The following is a 26,753-nucleotide window of genomic DNA, read 5'->3' as shown; positions in this document are numbered from 1 at the left end:
AAATCTAAATTGGTCATTTTCAAGTTTTGGAGACCCAATACCATGCCCAACAACATACTAAAAGTTGATGGCGGTTTCCGGATCTGAACTATCTCTTCGACCGTTTGCCATAAGGCATAGTACTATTTATTCGCTCCTCTTTCCCCTAACATGTATTTAAATATGGATTAATGATTTTTTTATTTGCATTAATTATTTTTATGATTTTGACCCATGTTCTTTCACTGATATGCGTTAAAATGGTTAAATAACAAACGAAATCGTCAACGCCATCTATACGACAGTAGGCCAAAGCTAGTAGCGCCCTCTGAGCGAGAATCAAATTTTCTTGATTTTCGAGGCACGTTTTTTCCTTAGACTGTATCCATCTATTACGGAGTTATAACTATCTTTGCCCTAACCCTCACTCTCCTGTAGATCGAAAATATTCGAGCGGTTTAACCGTACCCTGTATGGTAACAGGGTACGGTTGAAACAGCCTCCCCTACTTCTGCCCCACCCCTTAAAAAATGCTGGCTACGCCCATGGACAGACGCACGAGTGATCCTATAAGAGTTCCGTTTTTTCCTTTTGAGGTACGGAACCATAAAAAGCGGGGAATAGTTGCCTACTAAACAAACTAGTTTTATTTCAATTTACACATTAGCTTTTGCAATCACTTACAATATATTGGAATTGATTTAGCAATTTTATAATTCATAGATTACCTATCGAAAATGATGATTTAAATTCTATTATACATTCTATGAACCTTACTCTTATTACATATCATAATATCTTAAACTATACAAACAGCCTAAAAAATATAAGCAGACAATTCTTCCAGGACTATCAAATATTTAAATAACAATTAGCTTCCTTTCTCAGTCTTTACCATGGTCACTCACAACCATAAAAAGATTCTCCGATAAAATTAGCGGTTCAAAATAAAGGACCACTTACATGGTACGATTTTGGCCTAAAAATCATGATATCGTAAGCGATACTTGCTTGGCGATTTTAATGCAAAACTTTTCACGCATGTACTAAAAAAAACTCGCCTATAATTATATTATACATTATGGATCCATTAAATCATCGAAGACGAGGCGATTATGTCATTTCGTGGTGCAATATGATGATAAACGATACGATAATCTCGTGTTACGATAATCGTATTCTCAAGGTGAAAAACTCGTGCCATGTAAATGACCTAATAATCGTATCTAGGTTTATAGGTTATCAACGACCCTTTAGGGCAAATTATATTTTCCTACTTAACATAATACTTCAAAAGATTCACTCTTCATCAGAGTCCGATTGCCGACATTTCTCTTTGAGTTTGTCATATTCATTCCTCCTTATCAGATCCTCCTTAATCTTCTCCATATCACTAACTAAGCTACTAACTTGCACGTTCTCCAACTTATCCTGACTGATCGATTCAGCGTCGCTATCGAGCCCAGAATCATCGTCTGACTTAGGCTCGCTCTTTTCCTCGTCTTCTGAAAGAGAGAGAGCGCTGCTAATATCTTCAGATTCTGAATCGGATTGCTTGTCGAGTCTATAGGCTTTCGGTACGCGATCCTCGAGTCGCTTACGCTTGTGGGACGCGGCACTCTCTTGGGGGCTGTCCGATCTCTTCTTTCGTTTCATGCTCTTCGCTATCACTTTCTTCTGATGATCCAGTTGAGGAAAGAGCTCTGAAAATATTTAACGGTTATTATGTAATATTTATACCTATTTCTGGAAGTGAATTAAGGGGTCTGCCTGTTGTCTGTAGTCTAAACAGTGAAATATTTCATTCCATACGATTGAGCGCTCTCTTTTGAAAATGAAATTATAGTAAAATAAACGTAATACATTTTCCCAAATTAAAAGAAATAATTCGAAACCAAGATAAATTCCTAATCAAGCCAGACCAGCGTAACACGTTGAATAGGACAGGATTCGAGCTTAGACAACACTTAACAAAGATTTGTGACGGTCTCAGTCAAAAGGTACCACTTTTTCTGGTGCGCCTTATAAAAAACTGAAGAAGTGTCGGTAGCTTTTGAATGAGAAGACACATTAAATTTAATATGAAGCCTTGCCTTTCAACCATTTTGTCAAAGCCGAGACCTGAGAAGTTAATTTAAGATAAACAATGTTTGCAAAATAAAATTCTTCGGGCATACAAAACATTGACATACTCATATGATTCGCTGAAATGTATGACTTAGAGGATATAACCAAACGGAGTAACCATTAAAAGGCGTTTCCCTCTGTCGAAAATAGTTGGCCAATGGTCATACACAATGTATGGACTGACGTTTATCTGACATGGCTATTTTTACGTTACATTTGACGTTCCCCTCCCCCGCAAAAATCGGCAGACTTTTTAGTACAGAAAATTACAAGCAAGACGTCTCCGTTTGGTTATATCCTCTGAGGTATGAGACAACAAATTTTTTTTGCGTTTTCGGCGTTGGTCCTATAACTTCCATAGTACGAGTAAAAGTTGTTTAGTTTAGTATGCCTACCTACATATTCACCCCTCAGAGTATGGTCAGACATAACAGGATCACTCTGTATAATGACAGAAACACAGAACAAATAAACCTAATCTCAAAACTTACCGTGGGCCTGCGCAAGCGCTTGCTCAGCCGCATTCATTTCCGCTTCTTGTATGGAGTGTCCGCGCGCCGCCGCCAAGCGAGCGCCGCGGAAGTATACACCCACTGTGTACACGCGCGTGTTGGTTGGCCCGAGACACTCGATCACCCTGGTGTAACACGAAACCAGAAAACTGTCAGACACTGCATTATGAAGCGTTTACCATAGAGTAACTTATACTAGAGCGGTACTGTCATAGTAAATTTTGTAACCCCAGTAAATTCACTGCCATCTGTCGACACACTTTAAAACTAAAAATAAATATTTATAAAAATACGATAAAATGTATTTAAATATGGATAAATGATTTTTTTATTTGCAATAATTATTTTTATATGATTTTGACCCATGTTCTTTCACTGGTATGCGTTAAAATTATAAATAACAAACGAAACAGTCAACGCCCTCTATACGAGTGTAGGCCAAAACTAGTGGCGCCATCTGATAGAGAATCAAATTTTCGTGATTTTCGAGGCACGTTTTTTCCTTAGACTGTATTCATCTATTACGGAGTTATATCTATCTTTGGTTGAAGGAATTTCGATTTTATTTTAATTAATCAAATTCCAAATTTACAAATTTAAATGACGTTAATTGTCCGCGAGGCTGTTGCTGCCACTTCAAGGGTTATGTAGTAACATTCAGGCCTAAAATACAAACTACAAAGCTATTTGTTACAATGAGATAATGATATTCATCTCTCATTCTGTAGTATAGCTGTCTCTATTTACGTAAGTAATACTTACAAGTGTAGGTTAGGCCTTAGAGCCTCCTATGTGTGGTTTGTAAGTTCATAAGTTCTTATATATACCGTCTTGAAAAAAATAATTGAAAAACATCAGAAATTGATTGTCTTTTTATAAGCTTTAACTTGCCCTATTTGTATGTATGTTATTAGTGCGGGTCAAATCTTGAAAGTTAAATTTGTCCCACTTCCCGATTTCCGATTGAGCTGAAAATTTGCATACATATGTAAGTCGGGTGACAATGCAATATTATGGTAACATCGTCTGATCTGATGATGGAGACAAGAGGTTGCCATAGGAACTCTTGTGATGAAACAACGCAACCTACCTAATTGTGTTTGGGGTTTTTAGAATTGTCTTGATGAGTATTAGTTGCCTGTGGTAAAAAAAGTACAGTCAGTGATAAAAGCTTGTACCAAAAATCAAATTAATGCCAAAAACTTATTTTATTACTATTGCAGAGAAAGAAATGAATATATTGACAAAAAATACCAGGTGCAGTCGAGAGTGCGTCAAAGCAGACGAGAGATGTTTTTGTTAGATCACCGAATGCGTATTCATTGCCGTATGCACCGTATGCATCGATCGAAAAAAAAATGTTTCCTTTAAGTATCTTCTTTAGCTAGCTAATCAACTTCGGAATTAGTATCATAGTGAAAGACTGAAAGTTGTACCTACAGTATGATCTCTGCGTTCACTTCGTATGAATGGCTATTGGTCCCCAGTACAATCTGTAAAATGACATAAGAGTAGGTAAAAATTACTTGTATAGCGGTATATCTGGCTCGCCGCCCTCCATGGACCGCAGCGTGAGGCAGCACTGCTGCAGTTTGCTCTTGGGGTCGTTCCAGTCCTGGTTGAGGATGAACTCCTGCAGGCGCGGGAAGAGGCAAGCGTTGCAGAACGCCTGGCAGTAGTCGAGGTTCTGGGGAATTTAGACTGTATGTTAATATGCGACACGTTTGTTATCAAGTCTCGTAAAGGTTACCTATCTTACCTATCGATTGAAGATGTTGATGTTTGGTGTACCGTTTGCCCGAATTTCATTAGTAAGAACGCATTACAACGAACCAATAGATTTCTGAACTTTAGAAAAAAAAAGCAACGTGCAGAAGCCATTATACCTATAGGTTATATTTATATGATCCTTCAACCGGCGGTCTGATCGCTAAAGCGATCTCCCTGAAAAACTTTGAGTCGCGAAAAGTTGTACAATTGTACATTTTAAAAAGGGTCCGAAAAACAGGTCAGTTTTGTGATGCATTTTGTATGGACCGTCATAAAACTGACACCCAAAATTTGTATAAAAAAACTGCGGGCACTTTTTTTCTTTGTCGTGATTCTGAGTCGAAATAACCTAAAAGTTGTTACTTTTTCGAAAAAAGGTAAATGGTACACTTTTTTTCTGAAAATTCCCACATATCAAAAAAATTGTGATCTCCACAAATAATGACTTACTTTATCGATATACAGCGCCCCGAGGAAAGCCTCGAGCAGATCAGCCTTGTGCTTCTTAGTTGTGGGTTTGGCCTTTGGGTTGTTATAGATGGCGTACTCTGACATGTTGAGGTCGTCGCATACCATGGCTTGTGTGCGGTTGTTTACTAGCGACGAACGCAGCAACTGGAGAAAAAGAAGATTATTTTCATTATTCATCTCTTTTTTCGTATCGTATTTAAAATTTTCCGGACATTTATAAATAATGGTCGGACACGACCAGCTGCAGCATGGTGTCGCCCAGGAACTCGAGGCGCTGGTTGGAGCCGAGCGTGAGGTGGGTGAAGCCGACGGAGTGGTCGGTGGAGACGGATGTGTCACACTTGTATAGTTACAGTTAATACTCACTGACAAGTGGCCCTCGTGGTGGTCGGGGAAGTGCCGGTAAAGCCGGTCGGACATGACCAGCTGCAGCACGGTGTCGCCCAGAAACTCGAGGTGCTGGTTGGAGCCGAGCGTGAGGTGGGTGAAGCCGACGGAGCGGTCGGTGGAGACGGATGTGTCACACTTGTATAGTTTTTTTTTATTTTATGTGATAGCAAACGAGCAGACGAGGCGCCTGATGGGAAGCAGTCATCGTCGCCCATGGACGTAAGCAACATCACAGGAGCCACTTAAGCATTGCCGACCCTTGAGAACCCTAAATACCCGCTTCTTGAAGAATCCCATGTCGTAGCACAAAGGAAATACCTCAGTTACAGTTAATACTCACAGACAAGTGGCCCTCGTGGTGGTCGGGGAAGTGCCGGTACAGACGGTCGGACACGACCAGCTGCAGCACGGTGTCGCCCAGGAACTCGAGGCGCTGGTTGGAGCCGAGCGTAAGGTGGGTGAAGCCGACGGAGCGGTCGGTGGAGACGGATGTGTCACACTTGTATAGTTACAGTTAATACTCACAGACAAGTGGCCCTCGTGGTGGTCGGGGAAGTGCCGGTACAGACGGTCGGACACGACCAGCTGCAGCACGGTGTCGCCCAGGAACTCGAGGCGCTGGTTGGAGCCGAGCGTAAGGTGGGTGAAGCCGACGGAGCGGTCGGTGGAGACGGATGTGTCACACTTGTATAGTTACAGTTAATACTCACAGACAAGTGGCCCTTGTGGTGGTCGGGGAAGTGCCGGTACAGACGGTCGGACACGACCAGCTGCAGCACGGTGTCGCCCAGGAACTCGAGGCGCTGGTTGGAGCCGAGCGTAAGGTGGGTGAAGCCGACGGAGCGGTCGGTGGAGACGGATGTGTCACACTTGTATAGTTACAGTTAATACTCACAGACAAGTGGCCCTCGTGGTGGTCGGGGAAGTGCCGGTACAGACGGTCGGACACGACCAGCTGCAGCACGGTGTCGCCCAGGAACTCGAGGCGCTGGTTGGAGCCGAGCGTAAGGTGGGTGAAGCCGACGGAGCGGTCGGTGGAGACGGATGTGTCACACTTGTATAGTTACAGTTAATACTCACAGACAAGTGGCCCTTGTGGTGGTCGGGGAAGTGCCGGTACAGACGGTCGGACACGACCAGCTGCAGCACGGTGTCGCCCAGGAACTCGAGGCGCTGGTTGGAGCCGAGCGTAAGGTGGGTGAAGCCGACGGAGCGGTCGGTGGAGACGGATGTGTCACACTTGTATAGTTACAGTTAATACTCACAGACAAGTGGCCCTCGTGGTGGTCGGGGAAGTGCCGGTACAGACGGTCGGACACGACCAGCTGCAGCACGGTGTCGCCCAGGAACTCGAGGCGCTGGTTGGAGCCGAGCGTGAGGTGGGTGAAGCCGACGGAGCGGTCGGTGAAAGCGCGAGCTAGGAGACGTATGTGCTTGAACTGAACACCTGTTTAAAATAACATTGTCTTGTATTGTTGTGTATTTATTGGTATTCCATATTGCTACAAAATATTTCAAACGCGATTAAATTCACCTGTAATCATTATTCATTATTAACTTTTACAAAGTCATTATATCATCGGCAGTATTAGGTTTAAGTCAGCTCAAACAGTTACCAGCAGCTGCATCAAACTATTTTTCTACAAAATTTAATTCACGAGACTGTTGTCTGTATTTAATTAGGTACGGTCATAACTTCATAAGACATCTAGTCCGCAAAACCTACTTAGGTAGGAATCCAAAACACTCCTATCATCATTTGGCCTTATATACCTTAAGTCAGGGGTCACCAATTAGTTTCTTCAGGGGTCCGGTTCTTAGAATAAAATGACCATCCGCGGCCCATTTCTCATTGAGTTTATTAAATAAGCAAAAAAAATAAAAAACGTCGGCGGTCCGGATGCGGACCGCGGTCCGCCATTTGTATTTTCACCAGATCATAATTCGGTCACCGCATAATCAATCCAAAGCGGCTAAGGGCTTTGCTCACAGCACAGTTTGTAAAAACCATGCTATCTTACCAATGGAGTCCTCGAATTCTGACAGGAACTTGAAGTCCCAGGCCCAGGCCTAGCACAGGAGCGGCACACCAGTATCTCAAGATAGACCACCCGTCCCTCTCTAATTAATGCAGTTAGAAAAAGACGGGTAGTCTATCTCGCGGGCGAGATACTGGTGCGCCGCTCCTGTGCTAGGCCTACTAATATATAGTTTGTCAAAGGACTGTCTCATTTCAAACATAGACAGAGAGAATCATACTATCTTTGTCTTACACTAGTACTAGCACCCAAAAGAAAAGGATGAGTATAGTTTTTTTTTTTTTGTTCTTATTTACTGACAATTTGGTTTGACCAACTAAACTTACGGTCACCGGCTCTTGTCCTGAAGCGGGTGTGGGCGTTCCTTATTACAAACTTTTAATAATAGTAGGTACATTGTTGTTGTTGCAGAGGCCGGGAAAGGGCAATCCGTGGATGCGTGATGCGTGAGAAGACGAATCCACGAATTGCTATTCCTGCCGAGTCATATATAATGCTTTCTCTAAACATGCGAGGAAATAAGGTAAAATAATCATTGTTTAAGCATCAATCATTACTCAAATCAAACCTCCACATCAAAAACGTCAAAAACAATTTCCCTCTTTAATTATTTTTTAAAAGTTAAAGGCACAACTTATTCTGCCATTCAGTACCATTCAATATTCGTTCATTCAATATATTTGTGCAATATATTTGTGTAATATATTTGTGTCCTGTATGTGCACACATGATCCTTTAAAAAAAATAAGAGTCCGCCCGCTAAAACAGGACAATAATGATTTGAATATTTTTAATTTGAATTTGACTATAAAGTACTTCCCGTATTATTTTTGCTACAATAAGGTGAACATCTCCGAGCATATTGGAGAAACTCGAACTCAGTGAGCTTCTGCAGGAACTTGAAGTCCCTGATGTACTTGCGGTCACCGAGCGGCTCTTGCTCTTGTAGGGAGCGAGTTCTTTCTTTGTTCCAAACTTATAGTAAGTCCGCCTCGTTACACCATAGCGCTAGGGAGAATAACACGGTGTATGAAGAATGAGCCTTACCTATAGAGTCTTCGAACTCAATGAGTTTCTGCAGGAACTTGAAGTCCCTGTTGTACTTGCGGTCACCCAGCGGCTCTTGCTCTTGTAGGGAGTGAGTTCTTTCTTTGTTCCAAACTTCTAGTAAGTCCGCCTCTTTACACCATAGCGCTAGGGAGAATACACGGTGTATGAAGAATGAGCCTTACCTATAGAGTCCTCGAACTCAGTGAGTTTCTTCAGGAACTTGAAGTCCCTGATGTACTTGCGGTCACCCAGCGGCTCTTGCTCTTGTAGGGAGTGAGTTCTTTCTTTGTTCCAAACTTCTAGTAAGTCCGCCTCTTTACACCATAGCGCTAGGGAGAATACACGGTGTATGAAGAATGAGCCTTACCTATAGAGTCCTCGAACTCAGTGAGTTTCTTCAGGAACTTGAACTCCCTGATGTACTTGCGGTCACCCAGCGGCTCTTGCTCTTGTAGGGAGTGAGTTCTTTCTTTGTTCCAAACTTCTAGTAAGTCCGCCTCTTTACACCATAGCGCTAGGGAGAATACACGGTGTATGAAGAATGAGCCTTACCTATAGAGTCCTCGAACTCAGTGAGTTTCTGCAGGAATTTGAAGTCCCTGATGTACTTGCGGTCACCCAGCGGCTCATGCTCTTGTAGGGAGCGAGTTCTTTCTTTGCTCCAAACTTGTAGTAAGTCCGCCTCGTTACACCATAGCGCTAGGGAGAATACACGGTGTATGAAGAATAAGCCTTACCTATAGAGTCCTCGAACTCAGTGAGTTTCTGCAGGAACTTGAAGTCCCTGATGTATTTGCGGTCGCCGAGCGGCTCTTGCTCTTGTAGCGGGTGCGCGCGTTCCTTATTCCAAACTTCTAATAACTCTGACTTGTTGTACCACAGCGCTAGAGAGAACACGCGGTCCGAGACCTGATACGTAAAAATTAAACAAATTTACACTATAGTCACTGTTATTTTCTTGAAATCGCGAACATTTTCAAAACTTTATTGTAACCTTAAACACCTAATTTAACTGGTTTATCAGCAAGCGGGAATATGATAAGGTTTAAAAATGTTTTTCAACTTTGCTTATAACTGTTATTACATTCCTTTCTTAAAAGCTATTTTATTTTCTACGCTAACGAATATTGGCGATGTCACTGTGAATGAAAAAGAAGTATATGTTACTTCTACCCTATTCAAAATTATACCTCAAGTCAGTACGAATAACGTGTAATAGGGACTGTTGGCTGTATTTAAAATAAATTATTTAACAACATGCACGAAATAAAGCACCGGAAAAATATTAGAAAAACGTGGACAGCAGTATTTTTTGACACGATTTCTATTTAACAAATAAGATTTCGTTAAAGAGTAGTTGACTTGACGGTGACCTCACTTGTTTAGTTTCCATATAAATTCCATAGTGGCTTATCGTTTTGACCAGTTTTGACAGTTCGAAAAAGGCACTGATTTGACTAGTAGGAAACTACCCTATTGTATTTCTGTCTCACCTGTAGAGCTCCATCGAGAAAGAGCGCGCCCATGAGCGCCTCAAAACAGTTGGCCATCGCGTGCCGCATCACCACGTCGCGGCACAGGTCCGAGCCGTGCGCGTACAACATGAACTGCTCCAGCTCGATGTTCTGAACATAAACAAATTATAAACATACGAAAGAATTTAGCATGATGTCGTTTAAATGCTTTTTTTCCTTAGCCAACTTGGCAAAATGCTGATTCTGCACTATAGAAACTCGATAAGTTGCTGATGGCACGTGGGCAGAGCAGGGCTCGGAACCGGTATTTTTTTTAAACCCCGAAATAGCCCAATATTTTGATTTTTTTTATGCTCATTACGTAGGACTGAATCATGTATTTAGGAAACAATTTTGCATTATTAAAACGTCCCATTAAAAATGAAATTATAAACTAAAGAACGAAAAAGAACGTAATAATACCGGTATTTTTGTATGGAGCAAATACCGGTTTCCGACCCCTGGGGCAGAGGCCGAAGGAATCTTCAGGAGTCGGAGGGAAACCAGCGTGTACCTCTTATTATGGCGTATATTGGTATATTGGAAAAGTGAACGAGTACATATTTATTATTACTATCCTAAACCTATGTCTATTGATTATAGCGCCACATATGGACCAACCTAGCACACACCACCTTGGCAGACCGCCTTGTGCCAAGCCAGGGAATATTCTGAACAGATGTATCGACAACAGGAACTCCACGACGGCATCGCCTAAGAACTTCAGTCGTTCGTCCTCATTGTTTTAATAACAGGTCAGGACAAAACTACCTTACCTTAGCTAACTTAGCCAAGTGCTGATTCTGCACTATAGAAGCTCGATAAGTAGCCAGACCACCTTCTGCTTAGCCAGGGAACATTCTGAAAACATGTATCGACGATAGGAACTCCACGACGGCATCGCCTAAGAACTCCAGTCGTTCGTCCTCCTTGTATTTTATCAGTTAAGGACAAAATTACCTTAGCTAACTTATATATAGTCAAGTGCTGATTTTGCACTATAGAAGCTCGATAAGTAGCCAGACCACCTTCTGCTAAGCTAGGGAACATTCTGAACAGATATATCGACGATAGGAACTCCACTACGGCATCGCTTAAAAAGTCCCGTCGCTCGTTCTCGTGTTTTAATCAGATAGGGTAAGGACAAAACTACCTTACCTTAGCTAACTTAGCCAAGTGCTGATTCTGCACTATAGAAGCACGATAAGTAGCCAGACCGCCTTCTGCTAAGCCAGGGAACATCCGGAATAAGTGTATCGACGATAGGAACTCCACGACGGCATCGCCTAAGAACTCCAGTCGCTCGTTGTGTTTTATTTCCGACTCTGTCTCGCTGTGCTTGCCGAAACGGGACATTATGTTGATTAGCGTTACGATACCTGGAAAAAATAACAAAACTTAATCAATTGAATTTGTATAGATGCCATTCGCAAATCATAGGCATAGGCGAACGGATACGACGTGGAGCGCATGTGCAGTGCACATTTAGTAAAGCCCAAGTCATTTAGGCTAATTCGAACATGCACTATCATCAAACCGATATTAGAATGATATTGGAATTATATCAGTTAACTCTCTCTCGCGTTCATTTTGCTCAGACTTGGCCGCACATGTATTAGTGCGAGCGAGACGCCCGCGCGAATGTGAGCTAACTGATGTGACTCCATTATCGGTTTGATGTCAGTGCACGTTTGAATTGGCCTGATAGATTTAAACAACTTCACGATTGATTTCTGTGCATTCAGGTTAGTATGACGTAGGTCACGGTCACGACCCTAAGATATGAGAGAACTTTTAATAATGAATAGCTTAACTTGAAAATAAACAGCTGTGGGATCTTTAACTTCATGATATTATAATAATAATTAGAATCATTATTCAATACCCACCAAGAGCGCTGGTGGCCTAGCGGTAAGAGCGTGCGACTTGCAATCCGGAGGTCGCGGGTTCAAACCCCGGCTCGTACCAATGAGTTTTTCGGAAATTATGTACGAAATATCTTTTGATATTTACCAGTCGCTGTTCGGTGAAGGAAAACATCGTGAGGAAACCGGACTAATCCCGACAAGGCCTAGTTTCCCCTCTGGGTTGGACGGTCAGATGGCAGTCGCTTTCGTAAAACCTAGTGCCTACGCCAATTCTTGGGATTAGTTGTCAAGCGGACCCCAGGCTCCCATGGAGCCGTGGCAAAATGCCGGGACAACGCGAGGAAGATGATGATTATTCAATACCCACCCTTCTTCCTAGTATAATGTATCCTCCGATCTCCATACTCAGGCTGCCGAATACCACAGTTAGTGAGACTATTCCTCGCATGATCAGGATTGGTTCCGAAGTTTTCTCTATACGATGGATGGGTTAATGCAGTTTGGAGCAATGCTCGTTGCTTGAACACGTAACCCATTTTTTCTTCGAGACTGTCTAGGGATTTGTGGAAGCGGAGATGGCGAACTAGTACTGGGATCAGCATGGCGTGCTGAAAATAAAAGAATCACTTAAAAATGTGTATTTTCCCACACCAGCTGGTAAAGGCTCCCTTGATTGTTCAAAAACTGATAAGGAAATTGCATTTTATTCAAAGTAATCTAATGCAAATTTCGAGTTGTTTTCTTATGTTTGCTGGTAGAATTGACTTTTAAATGATGATTTTGAGTGGTAAATATTTAATAACATTCAGAGTCCATTAGCTAACACTATAACCACCAGTATATTATACCAGCCAGTATAATTAGATAGACACCATCATTTGGCTAATTTTTGTCAAGAGTTCAATTTGATTGATTTATTATTTCTCTGGGAGGAATGTCTAAATTTGTGTAGTGATGGTACAGGTCAATTCACAAGAACTGGCACGAATGAAACGAATGAGTGAACGAAAATATTTATGTGTATAATTGTGTATGACATCACTAAATAGTATAAAACAAAATCGCTTTCCGCTCTGTATTGTATGTATGTCTGTCCCTATGTATGCTTAGATCTTTAAAACTAGACAACGGATTTTGATGCGGTTTTTTTCAAATAGAGTGATTCAAGAGGAAGGTATAACTTGTATATATGTATAATTTGTAAAGATTTTTGTAAATTAGTTAACTACCCGTGCGAAGCCGGGGCGGGTCGCTAGTTAACGATGGCGGTTCTGACTGTATACTGATACTACATGTATCACTCATACAATTAAAGTTTCGTTCATTCCATTCGTGCTAGCTTTCGCGAAACGACCTGTATATCCGGTCGGCCGGTAGTGTAAAAGCCTTCTGAGGTTATGGCGACTGAGTACTCATTTAGTAACAGTTTTACCTTAACCATTTCACAGAAGAGGCCGGTGATGTGGGACCCCTTCCAAAAATATTATGGTCACAGTAACGTCTCTCCTCATTTAATTTGCATCCTTTTTCTTGGAGCATGGCCTTTTTAGCGACAAACTTTTAAATATAATAATGGATATATTTTTACCTGAACTATATCACACATGAGGCCTGTGGTGTGGAAGCCCTCCGAAGATATAGCGACAGTGACATCTCTCTTCATTTTACTCTGTGTCCTCATTTCCTGGAGCTTGGCCTCTTTAGCGGTTAGTTTCTGGCGCTCCTTGAAAGACGGCTTGGCCATGTTGGCGATCAAGTGCCGGTACTTGACGTAGTAACGCCAAGCTTTTTGATATCTGAAACAAAGTATGCGGTTGAAATATGTAGGTAAATTTTAAAATATCCGCCAAAGTTCCACCACCCACCTCACAGATAACCGCAGCCAAATAAAATAACACTAGTGTTAAAATTGGTTTCTTGGGGTTAGATATGAGGATATCACGTATCATTTGTGGTATATTGCACAAAAAAAATCAGCCATATCGTATCTGGAGGAGCCCAAACTTGGTATGTTTTGAAAATTCTTTTTGTTTTAATTAAAAAAAAATGGCTGAAATGTAATGATGTGGTGTACTTTTAGAATCGCCTCAAAAAGCCCTTTGGTAGGTACACAATAGGTTTAAAAAAAAAAAAAACCGTCCAAAAAAAAAACGTTTCAGCACCCCTAAGGGATTTTTTTTTAGGAACTGCGGGTCAAAAAAATTGTTTTGACCTCTAGTATGCATGTGCCAAACGGCTAACCTGTACACCTGTTGCGGTTTTTCTTTGAAATTGGGGTGGAGCGGCTTCCAGTAAAATGGTTCGTGTAATTGCTGCGTCGCCAGTTCCTTTTTGTTTGTACTTGGCTGAACACGCTACCGTGTGTCTAGATAACCCATTCAGGGTTGCCAGCTTTGCCGAGCTACGGTGGGCATATGCCGAAGTGCACGATCTCGGGGTAGAAAGTCTTGGACTTGACGTCCTTGGTTTATAAACAAATTAGCTACTAATTTATCATTCTTGTTTCCGGAACTTAAGATTGTTGATAAGAGGCAAAAAAAACTTAACATACGGCAAAAATACATCGGCGGCCGTTTTGGCTGATAGAAGCTCAAAACTGAAAAGTAGGCACCATTTTTAACTACCGAGAAATGGAAACTTGTTTTTCTGTGCTTATGGCTTTTTGCCTTACAGCTAATGTTAACTGTGTCTTTATCTATACTACAACTCACTCAGGGTTGCCAGCGTAGCTTAACTGTGGGGGTCGTATGCCGAAGTGTACAATCTTGGGGTAGAAGGTTTTGGACAGAGTCCTTAGAGCCGACCAGCGGACTCCGATCTAGCTGGTCTACCCGCCCCGAGCATGGTTTCTTGCCCGGGGTTGTTATGCTAAGCACTTTTGTTAACTGTACATCAGTAGAGCCTACTAGCTATTTCTTATCCGGGTAAATCACTAATGTCATTATCATTCCTGTACGTCCGTATAGTCTGTACTCACTCGGGGTTGCCAGCGTAGCTGAGCTGTGGTGGTCGTATGCCAAAGTGCACGATCTCGGGATAAAAGCTCTTGGGCTTGGTGTCCTTGGCACCAACCGGCGGACTGCGATCTAGTTGGTCCACCCGCACGGAACATGGCTTTTTGCCCGGGTACGTCACTATCATTCCTGTGTGCCGAAAAACAAAATAATAATTTAAACAAAATTATGCATTTTTTTGTTTACTTATCCGCTCGTCGTTAATGGTGGCAGTGGCATGGCAAATTTTATTTTCGTAACAGAACCAAGGCAAACTACATCCGAAATTTTTTGCTTTTAAACCCCCCCCCCCCCCCCTTTTTAATTTTAATTCGGTCGAATGCTTTTATTGAATAACTAGGTTTCTTGAGGATATACTTTTAATATATAAAATAAGACGATTTTTTTTATGGTGGAATAAAAAATATATATTTTAGTAGTCAAGCTCATAAATATAGTTGGTCAAACCAAATTGGCAGTAAATAAGAACAAAAAAAACTATAATCATCCTTTTCTTTTGGGTGCTAGTACTAGTGTAAGACAAAGATAGTATGATTCTCTCTGTCTATGTTTGAAATGAGACAGTCCTTTGACAAACTTTATCAATATTTTTAATCAGAAATTGCAATAAGGTGAAAAAGTGTATACATATTTATGAACTCTACTCTACATTGTTAACCTTTTCGCCGCCACGTCAATGAAGTAATAAAGGGTCATCAACGCCAAGAAAGAAATTGCACTTTAATTTAACAACCCGTATCAAGTCGTGGCCTGTCGGGGTTTTATATCAAATCAATTGCGGCGAAGCTTAAATTCACTAACCTTTAATTCTATCCACAAACTTTTGCCACGTGTAATGGTCCATGCTGTGGAAATTCTCCAAATCTTTGGGCGGAATCAGTAGCCCGCTTTGGTCTAGAAGATACTTTAGCACCTCGCACATTGACAATACCTGAAATTATTTAATCATTTAAACAGTAATATCGACATGAACAGTTTCGATTAATGTTAAGATTTTAATGGGATTGGCCGGTCGAAATAATTGGCAGATGGCGCCAGCATAGCTTGTCCTGTCAATTCCTAGAATTGTGTAAAAATTTTGTTTTTAATGCCTGCCAGCCCTTTAAGCCAAATCTCATAGAAAAAGGGGCAAGCTATGATGGCACCATCTCTGCAAACCTTTGACAGTTGCCAACCTCATTGACACGATAAAATAAAACACAATATGCATTTAATCAAAAAAAATTAAATCGTCGTTAAATCTATGTAGGGATTATCATCGCGACCAAAACGAATATGTCTTAAGCGCCGGTGTTTCATGGCGCTTACGACGTTACGAAAGAGCGGCGTTGAATCTCGCGGCCTAAACGTGTAAGCGCCTTGAAATTTCACGGCGCTTCCGACGTTTTGGTCGCGTGGTTCACCCCCCGCCCTCGCCTACAGGTTGCGACACTCATTGTTTGACATGATTTCTCTATTATGAAATATACTATTAAGATAATAACTCAGTGGATGCGCATGACGAAAATTGTGAATTGTTTCGAATAAAATGTGCATACCTCGCATCCACCCTCAGGCAGGAACCGTACGAATCTCGGCATGAAATGGAACTGCGAGCACGAGTTCTCTGTCGCTTTGCCCAAGTCCAAGTCCACCAGCTCGAGCAATTCCATGAACAGGAAGTCCTCTGAAAACCATATATTTATTACACTACAATATAGTTAACCCTTTAGTCCGTAGACATCATACTTAAAACAGCATCTCTACTATAAGAATTACGGTTCGAAATCGAACGACTAGAAAGGAATGTACAAAAAGTACGGAACCCTCGGTGGGCGAGTCCGACTCGCACTTGTCCGGTTTTTAACTTATGTCGTGTTTTTGATAATGAACCTTATGAATTTGCACATCGATAACATCATAATTTTGTAGTATGTATTATTACAAAAAACTCGCCAAACAAATCCAGTAAAGTTCTGCGGCGCGGGTTCCTCGACATACAATATCGTGTATTCGATATTGAACCTTATAACCTTGTACGTCAGTAAGAGCACCTCGTACTATAGAGCAAATTCCTTAAGGTTTATTATTGCATAAACTCACCAAACAAATCCAGCTCCCTCACAGTAAAGTTCTGCGGCGCGGGTTCCTCGACGTACAATATCGTGTACTCGATATTGAACCTTATAACCTTGCAGGTGGGCAGCTTCGCCAGCTTGTAGTGCGAGAACATGGAGAACCCGGAGAAGAGGAACTCGTGCTCGTCGTGGCCGATGATGGTGGGGGCTTTGATGAGGAAGTTGGTTGGCGGGGACACGGTTATCCTGTGATCAGAAAAATACGTTTTAAGAAATTACACACACTGTTTTCCATTAAAAGTACATTTTGAAACATCCTCATACCAAGAGCTACAAGCGCCAATATACGGGATTTGTTTGACACAATCATTGAAATTTCACGAATGGTAGTACATTACAGGAGTATTTTTTTATTTCATACGTACCGCATGTATTCCCGAGTATCAGTATGACATTCTAATAGAGAGTTTGAAAGGTTTGATGTGACACCTCTGGAGTTGAAAGAGTTGATAGACAGTGGTAGTCACAGATCCATATAGAGTATAGACCATGGACGCCAACCAACAACACAGAAGAGGTTGCTATGGTCGTTTGCAGTTGTGCACTCTAATTAGTATAGCAATAGAGTCTCAACTCGCCTGTAATGGTACAGCTTGTCCAGGTTGCTGTGGTCCGGCCTACACCTCGGGAAGCTCCCCTCCCCCGCGTACACCCCGTGCCGCATGCCGTGCCGCCGGGCGCGGGCGCTGCAGCGGCAGAGCGGGCCGCCGTTCATCTCGCCAGTGTTGTTGAACCTTAAATGTGCTTTATTGTGAGATATGTTAGAGTTCAAAGTGCTTTGTTTAATTTGAAGTTTAAAATTACATCGCCCATTTTTTTAAATAACATGCGAACACTATTGTTGTACAGTCGCCATCAGATATATCGGAGCGGCCGAGGTTCTCAAAAATATCTGAACACGCACTCGAACGCCTTGACAATAGAGGAGTGTTCAGATATTTGTGAGCACCTTGGCCGCTCCGATATATCTGATGGCGACTATACAAGAATAAATAAGGTTGTCTGGAGCTGGAGCCTTTGATTTTCGCTTTTTGAGATAGTATTACTTGATTTAGTAAATTTTAACTTTAAGTTTTTCATTTTGATTGAGATTTCAACTGAACATAACAGGGGCTATATTTAATCATCAGTGTTTTTGGACAGTTTTTATGTTAATACCGTTCTACAGTTTTTATGAAAAAAATTCGCTAGCAGGCTATAAATAGTAAGTAATGGATTTTAAAGTACAAAATTAAATGAATAAATAATAACAACAAATATTAAACAATCTCAACATACCACATTTCCGGGTGCAGCCTCCGCGGATGGCTCTGCTTCCTCTGCAGCTCTACCATTATCCGGTCCGTGTAGCCCTGCAGCCCGTCTTCGTCTAAACTCTCTTCACTCTCTGATGATGATGACGATGAACTCTTTTCATCCACTGCATTGAAAAATAATCATTAGAGCATGATTTTTTTTCTTTTTGCCCGCAATTAATGTGTGACTGATTTGGAAAAATTATAAATAAAATTAAAACATCAATTTTTAATGCTAAATCAGTGTTGGAAGTTACATAGGGTAAATCATAATTTATGTACATAAATATACAATTATTGGTAAAAGATATGTGAAAAATCTTACTAACATCAGAAATTTACACTATTTGTGATATATCTATAATAAAGATTTTAAATATAAAATAATTGCAAACCCCGAAATAAAAAACGCCAAAATCACATACTAAAAATCATCAACTTTTCCAAATTTTCCGCCAGTTCGTCTTAAAACAAATGTATTCTTTATAACTAAAATACTGAACTAATTTCCATAAAACAACAGAAAATGTATTAATTTACTATTAAAATAATTATACAGGAACAAATCTATTTTATCTAATTATGCATAAAATTATATATTTTTGTTGTGTAGGCTGCATCCATCACTATGCATTTAATGGTCAAATAAAAAAATAAAAAGTGACGAAGCCCTCCAGTGGTGACAGCGTACTCGTAGCCTTGAGGTCTAGGGCGATAGCCGCGTAAGCTGTATTAGACGCCACTGATGAAGATCAAGATTGTATATAAATATTTAAAAAATATGTATACCTACGCAAAAATACCTGCACAATATTTAAATACTCACATCTATGCTTGCACATTTTTGCCTTTGGTGCTTTCAGGGGAGGTAGTTCATCCACTTCAGGTCTAGCTTTCCTTCCTCTTTCAATCACTTTGGTGAAGAATGCATCACATATCTTCTGTAGTTTTGGTGTTTGCTTCACACTACCTTCAATTGGTATATAGTACAGTTCTGCTGGAGAGCTCCTGTACCACATTTTCGGGGTCTGAAATAGTATTAATGAATATAAAGTGTATGATGTATCAAATGATGTGCGGCAAGATAGGTGTAAGTGGACGAAAACTAGAGCTGGACGAAAACCAGCGCAATGACCCTATATTAGTTATTAATACAAACTTCATAATGGATGCAGATGTAGGACGTAGATAGGGGGCCAAGGCCCAGGGCCAGGGGGGCAAGGTGTAGGGGAGTAGCCTACATTGACTCTACAGATAATCTGACTCTGGCCTTACTACAAGCACATAACATAATAGTCCTACATATAGAAATCCCACTGTTTAACAAAACCAATATTTCAGCCTCCAGACCTCAGCGAACTCGGCGTCGTCGACTGGACAGAAACGGCTTTGGACAGAGTAGCATGGGGGTCTTTGGTGTCGGAGGCCGAGATCCACTTCGGGTCATCGCGCCACAGCAGTAAGTAAGTAGTAGTAATATTTCAGCAAATCAAATTGTCCCATTCTCTAATGCATGAGATGCATGACACACTCCTTTTTGCTCAGACTGTACCATAACAACTGCTCGGAACAGTCATGATCGGTCAAGCATGCTTGAACAATTAAGTGAAATATGTATCACTGCTACAAAACTTAGAAAAATAAACATAAAACGTATTTAAGGTTTACCTCTTCCTCTTCCTGTTTTTCTTTGGACCATTTCTCAATTTTCTCAATTAGGTCTTCTGAAGTTTGACAGTAATTTTTCCTAAAAAAAAATCAAATAAGTTAGTACATAAGCATTGATAAATTATGATAAATTCTGCCAGCAAAGTTAAGCTTAAGTGTTTATGTTTTGTAAGTTTCATCTGATATCTTATGTATTTGTATCTATGTACATTGTATGTATTTGTATGAATATTATATTTCTATATATGTATGTAAGTCTATGCCTATGCATTATTTAAGTATATCACTCGTATATATGTAATCATAATGTCTCTGCTTTGCCTGAAGGTTGACTGGTAGAGAATGCCTCATAGCATTAAGTCCGCCTTTTGTACGATTGTATTTTCTTTTGTGCAATAAAGATTAAATAAATAAATAAGCTACTATTATTAATTAAGCTAACTACTTACTACTTAAGAGTACTTTTGTGAAAAGGCAATGAAAGTTTGCAACTGTTTTGCCAGCTGAGTATGTTGTAGTATGATGGAATTTAATTTAATTGGATAGCAATTTAGTCTGCATAAATTGCTAAGCTTTTAAGGGTTAAAATATCACTTCATAAAAATGCATAGCTTACCTAGAATAGAACCGCGACGAATGGCGCAAAATGAAGGAGGCCTACACCCAAAGGGTAGAAAAAGGCTAAAGAGAGAGAAGAGAGAGAGAGAGCTTACCTGTATTCTTCTAGAATCTTCTCTCTGTCAGTTAGTGGTTTCTTTGGCAAAGCCTCGTGCCGGGACCTTGGGGACACATCCCTAGCATGGCTCCGGTACCGTGAATCTCTACTGGGCGACCTGAGGCTATGTCTATTGGGCGATTGATGACTGTATCTACTAGGCGACCTATGGCTGTGTCTGCTGGGTGATCTATGGCTGTATCTGCTAGGCGACCTATGGCTGTGTCTACTGGGTGACCTGTGGCTGTGCCTGCTGGGTGACCGACCACTATGTCTACTAGGTGACCGGTGGCTGTACCTAGAAGGTGATCTCCTACTGTGACTGCTTTCCCGGTGATGGGATGGACTGTGCCGCCTTTCATGCTCATACCTCATCTTTTCCCTTTCATATTTTTCTCTATAATATCTTTCTTTTTCCAATTCTCTATCTCTGTGACTACTTTCTCCATATCTATCTCTGCTGCTCTCTCTATGTCTGTCTCTTTCCCTGTAGTCATCTCTGTCTCTGTGGCTTTGTCTTGAAGGGCTCCGGCTGTGCCTGCTTCGACTGTAGCTCGAGCTACTGTAAGTAGGACTTGATTTGCGATGGCTTCCTTCCCTATAATCCCTTTCTCTGTCATGACTTTTATCTCTATGTCTTGGAGGTGAATCATATCTTGATCTTGATGATGAAGAATGGATTTTGGAGTCATAATAAGCCCTGTCACTAACTTTGGATGTTGTGGGAGTGTCTTGTTTTACTGACTTGGATTGATTTGGGTTGACCAATTTATCTTTTAGTGTTGGAGGTGGATTGGAAAAGTCTGGAGAGTGGAATGCAGCCCCTGTAGGTGGTGGAAACTGTGGTGGCACTGCAGGAGGAGGAAACGCCGTCACCGATGGCGGTGGTACGTTTAGTGGAGGTAAGTTAGTGATTGGTAATGGTGGAGGCTTGTCCATTGAGGGTAACGGTCTAGAATACGGTGGCGGGTGTTGGAAGAGCTGTGGCGGGGGCATAGACAGCTGCCCCAGAGGCGGCACTGACGGTGGAGGCACAGACAGCGGAGGCGCCGTCGGTGGAGGCACGGGAAGCGGAGGGCCCGTCGGTGGTGGCATTGACAACGGAGGCGCCACTGGGGGAGGTGCCGACGGTGGAGGCACAGACATTGGAGGCGCCGATGGTGGTGGCACAGACAGTGGAGGCGCCGACGGTGGAGGCATGGACATCGGAGGCACCGCCGGCGGAGGCATGTTCAACCGCGGCGGCGGCACACTATAATTCACGGGCGGTATTGACATTTTTATAACTTAATAAGCATTTTTAAGCTTAGGGGATAAATAGCTTTGGAAATATAATTCCTTTACTGATTCAATATTTTTTACATTCGCTGCATTTATTTTGATTTATACATTTTTGCTGCCGCTGGCGAACCAAAATGTAGCTGTAGTGTGACAGCTGTGACAGTGACATTCGGGACAAAATGTTGCCATGCTAAGACAACTCGCACGCATACGCATTAGGATGGTCAGCCGCGCGGTTTATTGGTTAGGTAGAGTCTAGTATTATATTTTTTTTAGGTTTTAGATATTTATTTCTCAAAAGATTACAAGAATAATCACTTCCTGAGAAATACATGTTTACACTTAACTTAATACAAAGGAGAGTGTAATTAATAATAATTATACAAAATAATAAATACAAAGCCAATTCCTTGGTAGATTATATTCTTTGGTAGAGTCTGTGCGGAAAGAGAAGAGTCGTAGAATGTATGGGTTCCCTTACATTCCATGACTCTTCTCTTTCCGCACAGACTACATGCAGGGCAAGTCGCTTGAGTAAATGTTAGCGGCGGTTACTTTTACCCGCGCAATCTGCTTAACTATTAACTAAAGCACGTAAGGGCGCATGATAGTCCTCGGCAGTTTCATGCACAGTACATGGCCCTGCAGTTATACTTTGGCAAGCAATTTCCGTCAGTAGGAAAGGCGGCAAATTTAAAAAAATTAGGCGCGGAGGTTTGCTTTACCTTAGAATATTTGAGTTTCGCGCCTTTTTCTACTGATAAAGTAGGTTTGGCGTTTGCCAGAGTATACATATTAGTGCAACTGCCAAGAGGTGTGTTTTGTCTGCGTCCACATTCGCGCTTTAGGCATCTCCCACATGAGAAGAAGATAATCAAAGCCTTATCCATTGCTACTTGGGTGGTCAACTCTACGGTCAACCTAGGATGCATTTATCTATGAAAATGAAATAAATAATAAACACGTCATATTAACAAAAATAATATAATTTAAGTTGTATTAATAAATTAAATTGTGACAAATATCTTTAATTTTTGCACTTCCAAGACATTCACCATCTTTGTAGAGAACACCAAATTGGCCCTCTGTAAGCGCACGTAACTTGTTGTCGAGTAAAATCATCAAACCCTCTGCATTCTTTACAACTCTACAGCTAACCAATGGCTTAGTGTGTTGAAACCTAAAGTAACATTTCAGAACATTGTTATTTGATAATTCTGTAGGCTCTTTATGTATCCAATGAGCTAATCCAGTTATGCATAAATGATTCCAAAGTGCTGGGTGCTTAGTTCCTGGAACCTACAAATAAAGTAGATGATTACAATTTTTTTGTATAATTACTAGTTACTACTGAGTTTTATAAATCATTATTTTAGCACAGAATAATTTTACATACAGCTTTATTGTTTATATAATATACTAACACTTACAACATAGATGTTATTCGTTATTAAATCCTTTTTAAATATGAAGTAGGCATCTTTCCAATTGGCAAGGCAGCACCTCTGTCCAACAGTCCATTTGTGAAGACCCCCATGTTCACCCACGATTTGTCCTGTATCTATGTCTATGAAGACGCCTTCCCTTTTCTGAATATACTGGCAATTAAAATTTTGTATTAGTCACCATAATAAAAACAATATTTTGTCAGATATAAAGGAAATAAAATTATAGACAGTTTGTTTAAAATCAGATAATTAAGTAACTAAAGCTTTATTTTGTATACAAAATTACACACATGTAAAATATAAACAGAAAATAAAATAACTTGAGTATTTCTATGGACAATGTTAAAAGTGTAAGTCCCAGTGCCATATAAACACAAAACGCGAACAAGACTTTTTCAATCAGTGTCCGAGATTTTTTTAAATAAACTGGAATTTAAACTTGAACAAGAGAGATATAAAAGTCCCCAATTTTAATGACCAAACAATATGCAAGCTCACTTCTTCGATGAAATCCTGAAATCTTCTTTTCCCAATGAAACAAATTCCTGTACTATCCTTTTTATTGGCCACATTCAGCAGTCCCTCTGCTTTGGCTATTTTTCTCACTTCGGTCTTTAGTAAAGGGGCTAATGGAAACATGCACATCCGTAAAGAAAACTGCTTTACTTGTGACAAAAAAAAAGTTTGGTCTTTAAACTTGTCTGCTGGTTGTAATAATCTGACACCTAAAAAACAGAACAGAAATAAAATAATATTATATTAGTTAGTGAATTGGTGTCCAAAACTATATCATAATTAAATATTGAGTAAAACATACCTTCATTTTCATTATATTTTTCTAAGAATGGTCCGAAAGAAGTATTCGCATAGTGACCAGTGGCAATAGCATCAACTCCTAAATTTTTCCTGCAATGTTCAAAAAAGCTGTCAAATTTAATGTATCTGTTGCACAGAATATCAGGATTAGGGGTCAGTCCTGTCTCATACTCCTGTAGCAATACAGTGAACACTTCGTTCCAATACTCCTTAATGAAATACACTTTATGCAACGGGATTTCTAGCTTACGGCATACGAAGGTGGCATCTTCAAAATCTCTTTCATCTGAGCAAAACCCAGCTTCGTAATTATTGTCCCAGTTACGCATAAACACTCCTTCGATTTGGAAACCTGAACAAAGAGAAACATTTGTGCTTTAATTGAATATTATTGCACCTGCCTAAATCAGATCTAACTTTTGTATTTATTTGCAAACCCTTACCTGCTCGTTTAAGGAGTAATGCAGCCACTGCACTGTCTACGCCACCAGACATTCCTATTGCTACTTTTCGGAACATATTTGTAATCTTAGAGACGAAATAAAGTTTTTTATTTCGAGATTAAATTTGTATAACCTCTAAATTACCAATGTTTTTGCAAATACATATGATTATGACATTTCTCAATTTGCTATAAAAACAAATTGCATATCGGAAGCACCAACATTACAGCGATAATAATATTAATAATTTCTGTCTGTATCTCCGCATGGATACTAAGGATAGGTATGTGCTGTACACACGGATGTAGAATTATATAACTGACTTTGACTTGACTTCATGGCTGTAGATCAAAGAGTCTGTACATGAATCTAGTAGAAAATATACTATATACTAGATCTATGGTGCTGTATAATCTGTGGTAGATGATGAAAGTTAGTTTGAGTACCTGAGAAAACCGCTGCGAAATATTTTATTTTTATAAATACTGGCAGCACTTCTGATGAACAAGCTAAAATGATTTGACACTTTCAACTACTTCAAATAGGTTATTGTCAAGCGGTTTGAGAATTTCTAGAATTCTATACATTATCTTATAATTTTCTTATTAAAATGTCGAACATTAATTTACAATGTTTAATGGGCATACAGTGCAATGATTTCGTTATGATAGCCGCTGATCAATCGAATAGTCACAGTATTATGGTCATGAAAGATGGTGAGTTTGCGCTTTTTGTTGTCTTGTTTTTACTATAAAACCTTATGCATAAAATTACTACAAAACGTGTGTTGTTTCTTTTAGATGAAGACAAGATTCACAGAATATCCGATAAGTTAGTTATGGGCGTAATCGGCGATTCTGGAGACACCACTCAGTTCGCCGAATACATCGCGAAGAACATCCAACTGTATAAGATGCGCAATGGCTACGAGCTCGGGCCCACCGCCGCCGCCAACTTCACTCGACGGAACTTGGCTGAATACCTCAGAAGCAGGGTAAATTATAGTTTATGATTAAAATTTTTGGTAGTAATAAAGTCGGACCACGCCAAGTTTTCATGCCAATTCCAATTGCTACGTTAAGTATGGAGATTATAAGAATATGTATGTGTTGGCGGCCGAGCGTAAGATCAGGCAGATCGTAAAACATGAAAATCTTAGTCTTGTTCTCTTTAATGTGACTACCGTCAATACATTACGATCGGCCTCGGACATAATATGCATTCTTACTGCGAAATTAGCGTGGTCAGAGTCTAACATCTTGCCCTTACTTCAGCCACCACAATTATGGACTGTTATTAAAATATGTGTTCTTTTTCAATAATTTCAAATGTTTCATTTTTTCTGTGATACTAATAATTATGTCTTACCATTCCAGACCCCATATTTTGTGAATCTGTTGATGGGCGGTTATGACAAGGAGAATGGTCCAGAGCTCTACTTCATGGATTACCTGGCATCCAGTGTGAAGGTGCCTTTTGCTGCTCATGGCTATGGTGGCTTCCTCAGCGTCAGCATTATGGACCGCTACCACAAACCAGGTAAACCAATATTAACACTATCTTGAATTCACCACAAATTAATATAAATAACTGGAAGGGCTTAATGAAATGTCATCTTGAAATCTTTAGCTTTAATTTTCGTGCAGCCTCTTTGATGTTCACTTGACAAACCCTTTAACAGTCAAGATTAAAAATAATTTCAAGCGTCATTGCCACCTCGCCGGTCATGACTTTAGTCATAAAAATTCTGCATAAGAAAAAAATACAAAAAGATGATGTTACAGGGTGGTCATTTTTACCACATTAACTAAGTGTGCCCTATGAATGCTGTGGCATTATGAATCTATTTTAATTTCAAAACCCTCTGTTTCAGATGCAACTGAACAAGAAGCTTATGAAATCCTGAAGAAGTGTGTAGCGGAGGTCCACAAGCGGTTGTTTGTGAGCCTGCCCAACTTCCAAGTGACTGTGGTCAACAGAGATGGCATCAAGACCCTACCCACTATCAATGCTGCCTCAATGAAGTAATTTTATGTATTCTAAGAATAAAGGTCTTTTTCTCAATTATTTGTTTCCCTTATCCTTCTGCGTTTCACCAGGAATATTGGTGATATAACATTTTGATAGTCAAGTCACTTGACCACTTGACTCAAGTGTCACTAAGTATTGTGTAGAAACAATAATAATTTTATAAGTTGACTGCTGTTAACATTTTGATGGTCAAGTGTACCACAGA

The 26,753-nt window shown here is 40.4% G+C and overlaps 3 protein-coding genes across 3 annotated transcripts; 1 reads left to right on the top strand and 2 right to left on the bottom strand.

Annotated features, from left to right (window-relative positions):
• Positions 1-533: 533 nt before the first annotated feature.
• On the bottom strand, positions 534-21,937 carry LOC134747898 (ribonuclease 3). Its single transcript, XM_063682575.1, has 19 exons — positions 20,528-21,937; positions 19,815-19,893; positions 18,973-19,174; positions 18,130-18,271; positions 17,430-17,585; positions 16,817-17,037; positions 16,273-16,400; positions 15,536-15,665; positions 14,698-14,863; positions 13,309-13,516; positions 12,088-12,328; positions 11,011-11,231; positions 9,832-9,963; positions 9,076-9,247; positions 6,515-6,696; positions 4,839-5,003; positions 4,145-4,305; positions 2,598-2,743; positions 534-1,682 (listed from the first exon to the last, which is right to left on the bottom strand). The coding sequence occupies exons 1-19, from the start codon at positions 21,805-21,807 to the stop codon at positions 1,279-1,281; spliced, it is 4,536 nt and encodes a 1,511-aa protein (XP_063538645.1). The 5' UTR covers positions 21,808-21,937; the 3' UTR covers positions 534-1,278.
• An 847-nt stretch (positions 21,938-22,784) lies between these two features.
• LOC134747704 (mitochondrial tRNA-specific 2-thiouridylase 1) lies at positions 22,785-24,676 on the bottom strand. The gene is made up of 5 exons (XM_063682315.1): positions 24,518-24,676; positions 24,076-24,426; positions 23,757-23,983; positions 23,241-23,408; positions 22,785-23,109 (listed from the first exon to the last, which is right to left on the bottom strand). The coding sequence occupies exons 1-5, from the start codon at positions 24,591-24,593 to the stop codon at positions 22,810-22,812; spliced, it is 1,122 nt and encodes a 373-aa protein (XP_063538385.1). The 5' UTR covers positions 24,594-24,676; the 3' UTR covers positions 22,785-22,809.
• A 357-nt stretch (positions 24,677-25,033) lies between these two features.
• On the top strand, positions 25,034-26,581 carry LOC134747884 (proteasome subunit beta type-2). Its single transcript, XM_063682558.1, has 4 exons — positions 25,034-25,233; positions 25,318-25,511; positions 25,894-26,056; positions 26,391-26,581. The coding sequence occupies exons 1-4, from the start codon at positions 25,128-25,130 to the stop codon at positions 26,543-26,545; spliced, it is 618 nt and encodes a 205-aa protein (XP_063538628.1). The 5' UTR covers positions 25,034-25,127; the 3' UTR covers positions 26,546-26,581.
• Positions 26,582-26,753: the final 172 nt, after the last annotated feature.

The sequence above is a fragment of the Cydia strobilella genome, chromosome 15 (genome assembly GCF_947568885.1).
Source record: "Cydia strobilella chromosome 15, ilCydStro3.1, whole genome shotgun sequence".
Taxonomy (NCBI): Eukaryota; Metazoa; Arthropoda; class Insecta; order Lepidoptera; family Tortricidae; genus Cydia; species Cydia strobilella.
Note: the sequence above shows the minus strand (reverse complement) of the source record. Positions and strands in the feature narration are given on the sequence as shown.

Excerpts from the sequence above, each read along its gene's own strand:
- LOC134747704 (XM_063682315.1), bottom strand. The coding sequence starts at position 24,593 with ATGTTCCGAAAAGTAGCAATAGGAATGTCTGGTGGCGTAGACAGTGCA. Across the intron at positions 23,984-24,075 it reads AAAATATAATGAAAATGAAG|GTGTCAGATTATTACAACCA; the intron begins GTATGTTTTACT and ends TCTGTTTTTTAG. Across the intron at positions 23,409-23,756 it reads TTCAGGATTTCATCGAAGAA|TATATTCAGAAAAGGGAAGG; the intron begins GTGAGCTTGCAT and ends TTTAATTGCCAG.
- LOC134747884 (XM_063682558.1), top strand. The coding sequence starts at position 25,128 with ATGTCGAACATTAATTTACAATGTTTAATGGGCATACAGTGCAATGAT. Across the intron at positions 25,234-25,317 it reads TATTATGGTCATGAAAGATG|ATGAAGACAAGATTCACAGA; the intron begins GTGAGTTTGCGC and ends TGTTTCTTTTAG. Across the intron at positions 25,512-25,893 it reads CTGAATACCTCAGAAGCAGG|ACCCCATATTTTGTGAATCT; the intron begins GTAAATTATAGT and ends TTACCATTCCAG.
- LOC134747898 (XM_063682575.1), bottom strand. The coding sequence starts at position 21,807 with ATGTCAATACCGCCCGTGAATTATAGTGTGCCGCCGCCGCGGTTGAAC. Across the intron at positions 18,272-18,972 it reads AAAAATGTGCAAGCATAGAT|TGGATGAAAAGAGTTCATCG; the intron begins GTGAGTATTTAA and ends TTTTCAATGCAG. Across the intron at positions 5,004-6,514 it reads ACCACGAGGGCCACTTGTCT|TTGCTGCGTTCGTCGCTAGT; the intron begins GTGAGTATTAAC and ends CTTTTTCTCCAG.